The sequence below is a fragment of the Chrysemys picta genome, chromosome 3 (assembly GCF_011386835.1).
Source record: "Chrysemys picta bellii isolate R12L10 chromosome 3, ASM1138683v2, whole genome shotgun sequence".
Taxonomy (NCBI): domain Eukaryota; kingdom Metazoa; phylum Chordata; order Testudines; family Emydidae; genus Chrysemys; species Chrysemys picta.
Window position 1 is genome coordinate 83460245 of NC_088793.1, and position 13158 is coordinate 83473402.

Consider the following 13158-nt stretch of genomic DNA (forward strand, 5'->3'; position numbering starts at 1 on the left):
GCTAGCTGGAAAGAAACAAGCTCATTTGTGGTACTATAGAACAATAATATGATTGCGATTACATTTCATTCAATCCTATTGTGAAGACACAAAGCAAAAGCCCCTGCATTTGGTACTCCTAGTGGCCCTTGGTGCAAAATCAAAACCATGGGACTGACTAGCACATTCAAAGGAGCTGAAATATTTATGAGATGATTGCAGAGTTACTATTCCCTACTCCCCCCCATCCCCCAGGTTCATGGGGCAGAAGGATGCGCAAGTGTGGGCATGAAATATTGTATATTAAGGTTTTGTACAGTGGCTCAACCAGCTCATTGATTACATTGGGTTACTGTGATGTTAGTTGTGTCATTATTCATTACGATAAATAATGATCCATATATAGTGCTAGAGGGGTGCCTGGTGTTTTATAAACAAGTAAGATGATCGATGGCACTTAAGTCAATGGAGGAAGAGGGGGTTTAAACATATGCTAAAAGTTAAGAATTGGTTAAGTGCTTTGCTGAATCAAGGCCTAATTGTTCAATCCATTTCTGAAGCAGGCTAAGCTCTTGGTCCTAATAAGATCTTGTGGCAATGAGCTCCACAGGCTAATTGTTCATTGTTTTAAAAAGCATTTCCTTCACCAGTTTTAAATTTGCTGTGATATCAGGTTATAAAACATGGCAGCTCCTGATGTTAAGTCAATGCACAGGTCAGGCCTGCAGGGAGCTAGGCAGGTCAGGTGATTCATTCTGGTCTATTCTCTAGTAGCATTATGCTCAGTTCAGCACTTAGAGAACCTTTGGGTGTTAAAATTAGAATGGAGAAAGTCTGCTCAGAGCCACTGGTGATTTTTCAACCATTAAAATCAATGGCGGCGGGTTGGGGGGGGGGGGGCGGGAAGATAAGCGTTGGAAAGCCTTAAGCTGGAGCTGGTGTGGGGTTTGCAAAGTGTGGTAAGTCAGAAAGTGAAATTGTTAGTTTATCCGTGGTAGTGAGGGTTGATGCTACGAAACTTACAGTGTCCCTCACGCTGGAGTTCTGTGCTCCTTCTCTCAGTTAGGGTTGCCAGCTGTCTAATTGCACAAATCCAAGCACCCTTGCCCTGCCCCTGCCATGCCCCTGCTCCGAGGCCCCACCCCTTCCCCGAGGCCCCACTCCATCTTGCTCTCCCCCACCCTCACTCACTTTCACCTGGCTGAGGCAGAGAGTTGCGGTGCAGGGGGTGTGGGCCCTGGGCTGGGGGTGGGGCCAAGGGGTTCAGAGTGTGGGAGGGGGCTCCGGGCTGAGCCTGGGGCAGGAGATTGGGGTGCAGGAGAGGGTGCAGGGTGTGGGAGGGGACTTGGGGCTGGGGCAGGAGTGTGAGAGGGGGTTGGGGTGCAGGCTCTGGGAGGCAGATTGGGTGTGGGATGGGGCTCAGGGCTGGGCCAGGAGGTTGAGGTGTGGCTGGGGAGAGGGGTGCAGACTCCGGGTGACGCTTACCTCAGGCAGCTCCCGGAAGCAGCCGGCATGTCCAGCTCCTAGGTTTGGGGCAGCCAGGTGGCTCTGTGTGCTGCCCCTGCCTGCAGGCACTGCCCCACATCTCCCATTGGCTGTGGTTCCTGGCCAATGGGAGCTGCGGAGTCAGTGCTCGGGGTGAGGGAAGGGTGCAGAGACCCCTGGGCTGCCCCTGCGCCTATGAGCCAGTGGGACGTGCTGGTCGTTTCCAGGAGCCTCATGGAGCCAGGACAGGCAGGGAGGCTGCCTTAGCCCCGCTGTGCCGCAGACCGGACTTTTAGTGGCTATTAAAATCTCTCAGAGTGGTTTCAGTAGCCACTGGGAGATCGATTCTGATTCCAGGAGACTCTCAGCCAATCCGGGAGGGTTGACAACCCTACTCAGTCCAATTTGATTTGTTTGTTTTTGTTTCGGAGAAGGGGCACCTAAAAGTGGTACTTTATTTGTGGTTTGGGCTGTTTGTCCTTCTTAGTGACTCACAGCAGGCTGGCCTCAAACTTGACTCACACACACTAGTCCCCCCCAGCCCTCAAGAACTCAAGTCTCCTGAATCATTTTAACAGGAGCCCTTCATGAGGTGAGCACTGCAGATCTGTCAGCTTATGCATCTTTAGTGGCACATTCTTGGCCTTCTTTAAATTTTTCTTCTGCATCTTCATCCTAGTCGGTGCAGGTCAGGCTGGTGCGCAGCTCAAGAGCAAATAAACAGGGTACTAGACCGTTGTGAGCTCACTAGTTTGGAAGCCTCTTCTTTCAGTTTTAATAAACAGTTTTCTGCAAATCTAATTAAAACTGAATTTGCACTAAAGCATCCATGTACAAATAAATGCCACTTCTAGGGGGGAAGAACGAGGGAAATTTTATACTTAGACCATAATAAAGTAATGGCAGGATTACAGGAGATGATATAGTAACAGTGCTGCTGAAGCTTAAATGCCTTTGGAGACTGAATACTCAGTTTGAGTTATTGCTGTCCATGAGTCTCTGAATATTTAATACCAACACTCTTCTTATCTTGAGCTGACTCTGTTCTATTGGAAATCTAACCAAACCCATGACAGACTGTGAGTTTGTGAAGAAAATAGGGCAGATGTGGAAGAAAAATGAAAAACAGAGTGAGCCAGACAGTCAGAGCAAATGTGTTGAAATGGTGTAGAATAGATGGAAAATCCTCCCCGTAAATCATTCAAATATGTTTTATGCACAGAGTCAAAATGAAAAGCTCATGAATGATTTGTGGGAATATATCTCACCATGCCCCAACCACTATGACAACCGGGTAGTGGAAATGTCAGAGCAAATGATTCGGGGGCAGAATGTTCAGTAGTTAAACCAATCCAATGGATGATACAGTATGTAAATTAGATCCATGCCCTCATCATATATTTCTTATTCACGCATAAGTGTCATTGATGTCAGTGAGCATTTTACATAAGTGGTACTGTACATTTAGCCTTAAAAAAAGGCACTGGGTTGAGTCACGGGGTGTTTTATTAATATAGCTAACCCATTACTTATACCACCATACGCTGAGAATTAAGACCGAAAGAGAGGGACGGCATTCTTAGTTTTCTGGGCAGATTCTCTGTTACAATGTATAATGGATCCTGAGCCAATCCAGCCAATACAGATTAGAGCAGTCTTCAGACTTCTCCAGCATGCACTGCTGACAGAAAGCCACCTGCAGTATGCTCCCCTCCTCTGGCCCACTCACGTGCGCAAGCACAACAAAGACATAGCTGAGGCTGTGGCCCAAAATATGTATTGTTACTAATGTTCAGCACAAAGGAACAAATTTTCAAAAGCTTTGCCGGGGTATTGAGCTAATGTTTTGCCATTGGTTTTAAAGAGGCCAGGATTTGACCAGTTGAAACCAATGGACGTTCAGCTTGAATAATCTTTATAGGACTGGGTCCTTTGTACACAATGGATGAAATCCTGTCCCCATAGAAATCAGGGGGAGTTTTATCATTGACTTCACTGGGGCCAAGATTTCACCTAAAAAGTCTACACATACAAAAGCATGCAGTCTATTTTGTCAACAGTCTGTCTATCTATCTTAAGTACTTATATACCCTCCCAGCCATGGTATCTGAGCACCTCACAATCCTTAACATGTTATCCTTGCAACTCCTCTCTGAGGTAGGGAAGTGCTATTATCCCTATTTTACAGGTGGGAAACTGAGGCACAGCGAGACTATGGGTAACATTTTAAAAAATGCCTAAGCAGTACAAAGAGACTACACCCAACAGGGTACTTGTTCCAGTTAAGTGAAAGGGCAATATGTCAAGGCCAAAAAAAGTGAGACCTACCAGAACCTGTTTAACCCTATAAATTACTTGAGATAAGAATTTACGGCAATAGTCATCACAATCAGAAAGAAAAAGAATTTAGAACAGGAGGAAAACATCTGATGAAAACTTAGAACAAGAGCAATGCAGAATGAGCAGTGTCTCAGGGAGAAAATCTCACTTGATAGTGGGGCATGTTGACACGGGGCATGGGACTTTCAAAACACATTGACACTAAAAGCAAATAGCTGTCTATGTAAAAAAAGTCCATGGGTCATTAGGTTCTATATTGTGTATGATAAAATGTCTTTGTTGTTCAAATCTCAGTCAAAAATATATTTAAATCCAGGCTGTAAATTCATAATTTGCTAAAATTCAGAAAGCATTTGTCCATCTGTTCTGTAATGATGCAGCTCGCTGGTGGCTATATAGAAGTTGGTTGTCTGCCATTTGGGCATGCAGTCGCTTTTAAAAATGCATAGAAGTCTCATGGTATCAGAAAGTCAGACAATTTGTGAGCTAATTAAATCAAGCGAGAGCTACGCATCACAAGATGTAATCTCTGACTGGCGCGCAGAGTGTGTTTTTATTGAGAGCTGCGCACTTCAGCAGAGGACACCGTATACACAGCATCTTAGCAGAAACATTGCTTTGGTGTGCAAATCCTATAAAGCAAATAAGTAGCACGAGGCCAGATGTGTTGAATGTTACCAATTGTGAATGTCAACTTCAGAAACTTAAGCCAGCAGCTAGAAAAAGATGTCTTATTTCTGTCCTTCCCGCATCAAGAAATAGCATTGTCCCTAAAGATGCCAGTCACACACACTGGAGGCCAGAAATGATTGCGCTAAAGCAGATCCCATAAATAATGAATGATCTCCAATTCATTGCTTTTCTTTCTTCTCCTAATGCTGCCAGCAAATGTGGAGCCACTGAGACCCAGGAGAGGGAATGTTTTTTGCCAGACCATCCTCCGCTAATTATGTTAAACTCTTACTGATGCTCAGTCAGAATGGAGGAGCAGATCAATGGGCCTATGATAATTTATACAGCTACGGATCTGTCCCTGAAGGTGTCACTGCGTAGAAAGTGCTGAGGACTTGGACAAAGTAATGAGGCTCCTCAACTCCCACTCAAGTGAATGGAAATTAGAAGGAGAAATAAAGGAATGTTAAGGCACTGGAAACCCAGGTGCAATTCCCTGTTCCTCCAGAGGCTGTCTGTGTGATCATGGGCAAGTCACTGAGCCTCTCTGTGCCTCCGCTTCCCATCTGTGAAATGGGCATATTGGCACTTCCCTACTTCACAGCAGTGTTGTGAGGATAAATACATTAAAGATGGTGTGGTGCACATTTACGGCAATGATGCAAGCCAGACAAATACGTATAATAAATAGGGTGCTCAATGCGTTGGAGAATCAGTACATAAAGATGATTTGAAACAAGTCTATTTGATTTCTTTTGGCTGCAGCAACGCTTTACATCTCTTGGGGACCAAACTCTCTCTTCAATAGGGTTGGAGGCATTCAAGATCCAATTTTTTTTAAACATTTGGATTGGCTACATTATATCTTTCGTAATTGCAGTGCCACTGCTACTCACTTAGCAGTTCCATTGTTTCAAATCCTGTTATTGTTTCTTTCTCTTTGCTGAAAGTGTTCTGTATTTGGTAAAACTACAGTCTGAGGAGGGGAAGGACTGGGATGAAGAAATAGATTCTCCAGAACATTTTCAGATTAAAGTTGAAATGCAATGCTACAGTACTAAGAAATGGGAGCCAGCTAGTGTAGTGGTAGCAGCAGGAGACCTGGGTTCTGTTTTCAGCTCTGCACACAAACTTGTTGTGACACTTGGGCAAATAATTTAATCAGCTCGTGACTCAGTTTCCCCATCTGTAAAGCAGAGTTATTATTATCCAAGCACTGGAAAGCATTTGGAGATTTTTGGTATAAACGTACTGCAAGGGTGCAAATGTTGCTACTAATAAATACTTAGCATAAAAAAAAAGTTCCAGTTCCAGTGTACTGACATAATACACTGGTATTTATTATGCACCTTTTGGCACCACATAAATAATAACTCTTAAATAAAATTATAAATAGTGTATTGGAAAATGGCTAGTTATCCCATATTAAAATAAATAAACCACAACATCTTATAGTAATTGTTCAAAACACTACTACTTGTAATAATGTTGCTACAGTATTTTGGATGGTTACTATAGAATCCTTCAGTATTTCCATAGCGGACACCAAAGCCTGTAATTGAGCTGGATGTGTGTTTAATGCTACTTTATCATTCACTTACATTATTCACAATGTGAAATCTTGAAAAGTGAATGGAAACATTTTTTATGGGAACTGGGTAAAGGAGTTGGGAGATGTTCTCTAGCCATTGGTGAATCTGTTGTATGTTAGGTTTCAGAGTAACAGCCGTGTTAGTCTGTATCCGCAAAAAGAAGAACAGGAGTACTTGTGGCACCTTAGAGACTAACAAATTTATTAGAGCATAAGCTTTCGTGGACTACAGCCCACTTCTTCGGATGCATATAGAATGGAACATATATTGAGGAGATATATATACACACATACAGAGAGCATAAACAGGTGGGAGTTGTCTTACCAACTCTGAGAGGCCAATTAATTAAGAGAAATTTTTTTTTCTCTTAATTAATTGGCCTCTCAGAGTTGGTAAGACAACTCCCACCTGTTTATGCTCTCTGTATGTGTGTATATATATCTCCTCAATATATGTTCCATTCTATATGCATCCGAAGAAGTGGGCTGTAGTCCACGAAAGCTTATGCTCTAATAAATTTGTTAGTCTCTAAGGTGCCACAAGTACTCCTGTTCTTCTTTCTGTTGTATGTGTGTGTAGGAGGGGGCACTTAAAAATCTGAATGAATCGCATGAGGGGACAGTGAAAAATCAGGTGTTGGATACGTGGTGAGGCAGGGCCAGCTCCAGGCATCAGCCTGGCAAGCAGGTGCTTGGGGCGGCCGCTCCAGAGAGGGGCGGCAGGTCCAGCTATTCAGCGGCAATTCGGCGGACAGTCCCTCACTCCTGCTCGGAATGAAGGACCTCCCGCTGATTTGCCGCCGCAGATCGCGATCGCAGCTTTTTTTTTTCTTTCTTTTTTTTTTTTTTTTGGCTGCTTGGGGCGGCCAAAACCCTGGAACCAGCCCTGTGGTGAGGACAGGGAGAAGACAGCAAAGGAAGGAGAAAATATCAGTGGGCGGAGAGGCACTGGATATGATGCAAGGTGTTATGGTAAGTTTAGTATGGGAGGAAGGAGAAAATTCTTCACATCTAGTAAGGCAAATCCTGGGAAAGGAGGGCAAGATGGATGGATGGGGAGGACGAGGAAGCTGTCATAGAATCATAACACTGGAAGGAACCTCAAGAGGTCATCTAGTCCAGTCCCTGCACTCATGGCAGGACTAAGTATTATCTAGCCACTCATAGTCATTGGAACAAGGTAGAACATGGCAGAAAGGGAGGAGACTGGATAAGAGGGGCCATCAAAGGGATGGGGGGGCTAAAACCAGGCAGTTTCAGATTAAGCATGATGCTTGGATTTTTGCCAGGCCCTGTGGTTTGAGGGCAGCCTCCTGCAGCATTGGGTCTGAGCAGCAGGCAGCACAGCACACGGCTGATTGCTACTGGCTGGGCACCTGTGGCTAGAAGAGGACCCAATGCACCACGGTGCCCTCAACCCCTCATCAAACATTGGTGAGGTCTGACAGAAGGCAGTAGGCAAGCAGTAGCAGAGGGTACAGATCTTCCAGATCTTTCCCTTCCCTCTTTTAGGTTCTGATTCAGTAAGACCCTTAAGCATGTGTCTAACTTTAAACACATGAGTTGTCCCATTGAATTCAATCTTAGGCACATACTTAAGTCCTTTCTGAACTGGGCTCTGAAGTCAACAGGAATCCTTCCAATGGGGTATGGATCAGGCCCTTGGTGCCTTAGACTGTAAGCATTTCAGAGCAGGGATTGTCATGGGGCACAATGGGGCCCCAGCTTGATTGAGGTGTCTCAGTGTTAAATAACAGAAGAGGCACATGTAATGAGAGGTTGAATAACATTATTCAGGAAGACTTGGGGAGGCTTAGAAGACAAAGGATTTCCTACTGTAGGGGGGATCTTTGGTGCGTAGGTGTAACAGGCTAGCAATGTTACCTGGTCCTGTTAATATTTGTTGGCTGTGCTCGGAAAGGATTGAGTGGGTTTTCCTGATTCACAGAGCCAAGTGGCTGATTACCCCACCTGGATATAAGAGAAGTGGGAGCAGCTTGAGCAGAGAGAATGTAAGGTAAGGTGAGGGCTGAGCAGCCCTGAAGTGGGAGCTCGAGAAGCAGCCAGACCTGGAAAGAAAGCTTGAGGGGAACCTTATGTTATTGTAAATGTATTTGTTAAGACAAAATCCCAGAAGAGAACGGCGCAAGAAGAGACTTAACCAGCATGTGGGCTTAAAGGCACTACCTGTTCACAGGAGTCACTGTATTTTCTGTTTAGGATCTTTAGCAGTTTATTATTTTCTAACTTTTTGGCAATTTGCAATCTTTCAGAAACAGGCTGCATATCTATAATTGTCTGGGTAAAATAAAGTAACACGAATAACAAACATGCATTATACACCTACCTGCCTTCAAAAATTCACTGAGAAAACAACAGAGCAATCTGCTGCCAACAACACCCACCTAACTAACTAGCTCGTTTTACTCTTCAGAATACATTCTCCTTGCCACAACACCTTATTCGTGCAATGTGGGGAGCCTGGGCTCTCAGCTCCCCACATTGCACCTCTTAGGTCAGTGGAAGTGCTCCTGGTGAGGACACACACCACAGACCCAAAGAGATTAGTGTGGACATGCACCACTGCAATAAATATTGTGGTGGCTATAATTACCTAATATAGGCCGACTTACGATTCTAGTGTAGACATACCTTAAGGCATAATGTTCCAGTTTACTACCAGCAACAGGTTTTAAATCTTCTCTCCTCACCTAGATTAAATGAAGTCTGTGGTCTCAATCCAATTGCAACTTGGCAAGCGTCCCCATGACACAAACTACCAGCAGAGCTGGCAGCCTCCACAGAGAAGCTGAAGGCATGGAGAGTGAAAGTGAACTATCCTTCTATTCCTAGAAGAGGTTCCTCCAGGTCAGGTTTGAAGCCTGGGGAAGCTGGCACTGTTCCTGCCTGTGCTGATATCGTCTTGTGGATAGAGACACACTCCGTCTTCAGGAGTCTCAGTTTGGGCACACTCTAAACTCCAAATTCTCTGAGATTTGTCAGTGCATTCCCCTGGAACCCTAGCTGTAATGAAGTACATTGAGAGCTGGTCACCATTTTTCAAACTGAAAAATGGCCTTTTTGCCAAAAATACACATTTCTTTTTTTAAAATGTCAAGTTATTTTAATGAAAACTTTTATTTTTTCACACAATTTCCTGTTTCTTTCCTCTTTTCTCATTCTTTTTCTTTAAAATAAGTGGGTGAGGGAAGAAAAAAATCAGAACACCAAAAAATGTGGATAAAAGTTCACAATTTTTTTTTGAAAAATAAATTAGTTTCAAATACTTCCAAATGAAAACCTTTTAACATTTTTGCAATTTCTCCCCATTTTTTTATCAGTTTGATGAATTCCTTGAAGAGAAGCTTAGTTCTTGTTCTATTATTGCATTGCACCACAAAGGCCTTTGATACATTTATCTTAAATTTCAAATGTCATATCTATTGCATTATATCCTAACGCATCAGGCACAATCATTAATGGCAAAGGAACCTGGGGAGTGGCAGGGTTGAGTATATGTACCTTGTACCCGGGTTTTCTTCCTCTCTTCTTTGGGATCTTCACTACTGGCAAGGAACCAGACGGCGCTGAATAGAGATTGTGAACAGCCATTTTCATCGGAGTAGAATGGAGTGGGGGTCTTCCTCGTTTTCTACCAGGTATTCTTGGAGACTGCATGTCAACAGTATCCAGTCTTGGAGGCAGCGAGGACAAGTGACTCATATGCAGAGGAGCTACAAATCAACAAACAACAACAAAAAACACCAAGCATTTTTTGTTGTTTACATTGAAAATAATTTTTCAAACCCTGCGAAAGCCACAGCAATTTTTTCACTTTATTATTTTGTCTTACTGCAACCCTTACTCAGACAAGTTGTGCCACTGACTTGAAATGGGACTACCTGATGTGCAAGAACTACTTCCAGGAGTAAAGGGTGTAAGATTGGGGCTGAGGGTTGTATGTTAAAGAAAGGCAATTTCCCACTATTATAGTTAAATATTTACTCTCTACAGTTTTTCTAGCATCTGTTACTGAACTACAATAAGCAGGTTTTTGTCACCGTGCTCTGTCACTCCCCACAACTCCATGAAGCTGATGGAGTTGAGTAGGTTTAATGGAGCAGAATCTAGCCCATTTTCTCCCATTCAGCTTTTAATAAACAAAGTAAGTGTACAAACATATGCAAAATATTGAGGGAATAAAAAAGATTCTTCACCGCTTCTGGCAAAAAAACACTAACGAAAGATGTGAAAACCCAACAAAAAAATTGAATTTTCATATATTTGTCTGTCCAGCCATTTGTTTTTCTGGACTACAAATCCAAGTCCCATTCCTCCCATTACTAGTTAGTAATGCAGTGTTGCCAACTCTTGTGATTTTACCATGATTCTCATAATACCTGCTGGTTTTCTTAAAGCCCCACTCCCTGAGGCAAGTGATAAAATGAGAATCCCAGCTTTCATTGTTAAAAATATATTTCTAGCCTTCATGGTAGCAGAGAAAAGCTTGAAAATATGCTCCAAGCGCATGGCTAGGAAAGCAGAAGGCAATTAAAAAGAACCCCTCCCAAATTATTTTTAAAAATCTCGTGATTTTGGGGACCTGGTTCATGATTTGAATGGTTATGTCTGACAATGTAGTACTGTAGACCCACTTACTTCAATTGGATTATTCACAATAGTGAACAGTATGCCTGATAATAAGTGTTTGCAAGAGTAGGACTTGGACTCAATATATCATAGAAGTTAAAAAATATTTTGCCTAATCAAAAGGTTTGACAAACAAGACTCAAATTTCTGCATTTATTTGTACTTTTTTTTGTTGCTGTTTATTACTGGATCAGAAAAACAAAAAGCCCCCAACACCACACAAAAATATATTTATTTTAAATATGTTAATGACAATCTTTTAATAAAATGATGGGGACTTGCTCAGCTTGAACAGACCCACGAGGTATTGTAAGATTTGCAGACCAGTTAACAAGTCATTAGTGCTTAACACCAGCTGCCCAACACTCTCAAGCAAATGGTAGATGCCTCACACCAGAGCAAAGCAAATGCTGTATGATAAATATACAGTGTTTAATACAGAGTGGCCAGGGATGGTGTAGTTAGGCTCCCTAGATGAACAATGCTAACTCAGGAGCTATGTGGAAACCCAATGTGTAAATCTTATCTTCACACAAAGTGAAAGTCTCTGTATATGCAGGTTGTTCTTGCACAGATTTTGGGTTAACAGCAGCAGGTTGAACACAGTGTGAGTCAAATGGAACAGTTCTGTGTAGCTTGAGCACCACAGCTTCTTTCCTTCCTTCTTACACAGTGTATTTTTTTTTACTGTGATACTTTCTGAATGATGCCGTCTGATCCTCTACTGCCAGCCAAAACAAAAATTCTTCTTGAGATTTCAGATCATCTTAGAACAAGGTGGTTTCCAAGGAAAGGAAACAGAAGATGAAGCATATCAACATTCGGGGTGTGACTCATAGACACAGACATAAACATTTGGCACAAAAAAGTTAGTTTTTTCTTTTTAATTTGCTTTTTGTAAGGACTGAAAAAATAATACTTCACAGAGGAGATGCTCAGGCAATTAGAAACCTAAAGTAGCACGGGTTTGTACATTGCATATGTATTTGTTCATTTATGGGAAAGGACAAAATGACAGGGAATAAGGGCCTGATCCAAAACCTATTGAAGTCAATGGAGAGACTCCATGAGCCAATGGAAAGATGCCCATAGGGAGTCTTTCCTTTGAATTCACTGGGCTTTGGATTAGCCCTTACATCCCCGCTCCAACCTTTGCACTCCAACCTTTGTCTTCTATTTGAATACAAAACGCTGTTTGGTGGACGTCTGATACAGCAATAACCTGTTCAATGAAGTTACAGTCTATGTATGTATCACCTGGAGTGAATGCAAATGACGAGCTGACATTTTAAAGGAATAAACCTCTTAAGTGACAAAAAACATGTGAATGGATTCAGGTAACAATAAGCCAGTACAGTCAATATGATTCAAAGAAACCTTTCTTACATGACTATATTGAGTACATTCAGAGAACAAATTGACTTTGTAAGTCAAAGGATCCTCACTATTGAACTTTTTCTGTATTTATCTACCTACCTTAAGCATTTCTAAAGCTCCTAGCACTGTTGTTTCTAGGACCCAAGCAGTAAAGTACAATAGAAGCAATAGGGTGTTCCACACAAGGCATAACCAAATGGCAGGGTATGCAATTATACAAGTGGGTCATCTTGACAACACCACTTTGTATGTTTTTGTACAGTATGTACATGTGCCTGCCCCTGGTGCATTGCCATGAAATCCATCACCAAGAAACTCGCTCTAAAGCCCAGGTGTTGATAGAACTCCCTCTCTCTTCAATGTTCAGATCACAAATGCCTTAACAACAACTGAAAATACAATTGCTCTAAGCCATCCCCTGGAATACTATTACACTATCACATCAAGAGTCTATTTTATTGAAGTTAGTTTTATGAAGCATAAAGTTCCCTGAGTACAGGCCTAGGAACTGGCAAGTGGAGAAAAGATGGTGGGGAAAGGAATGTGCTGCTGGGGCAATGAACATACTAAAAGTGTGCTAGTCTGAGACGGACTTTATTTCCAGTGTTTGATTTTCAGACACCAAAAGCATAATAAACCAAAACCAACCACACAAGCTAAAGCTGCCAATGAAAATAACATACACGTAGGAAGGAGGTTAGGACAGATGAGCTGAAACCGCTGGACAGATGACAGTGACTACTGTCTCTGAACCTCAGTGGCTTTCTTATCACAAAGCCACTTCCTGTTCTCAAAAAAGCGCCTTTTGCAATGGCCTGAGGGGAACGTGCCTCATGGAACCTGTGTCTGCTGCTCTGTGTGTTTTACTTTGTCAGTGTCTGGGTGGGCGCACGTCACTTCCTCATGATCCAAGCATTGTAAATAGAATTCTGAATGTCCTCAAGAAACAGGGAAGCAGTGTCTTCTTTGGTTTTGTTTAGTGATTTCTATTCCTTCTGTGGGAGTGACCCACAGAAGCCGCTATGACATAAGCCCTTGGTGTGGATGATATAACTGTTTCTTAG

General features: G+C 42.6%; 1 protein-coding gene across 4 annotated transcripts in view; it reads right to left on the reverse strand.

Annotated features, from left to right (window-relative positions):
- Positions 1-13158, reverse strand: part of SCML4 (Scm polycomb group protein like 4) — a 125298-nt gene that overhangs the window by 53793 nt on the left and 58347 nt on the right. For 3 of the 4 annotated variants that reach the window (XM_042857669.2, XM_065588312.1, XM_005287670.5), the window contains exon 2: positions 9590-9801. The exons of the other annotated variant lie outside the window; for it this stretch is intronic. In XM_042857669.2, coding sequence (XP_042713603.1) covers positions 9590-9790 — 201 coding nt within the window. In that variant the 5' untranslated portion in view covers positions 9791-9801. The remainder of the gene's footprint in view (positions 1-9589; positions 9802-13158) is intronic. 4 annotated transcript variants of the gene reach the window in all.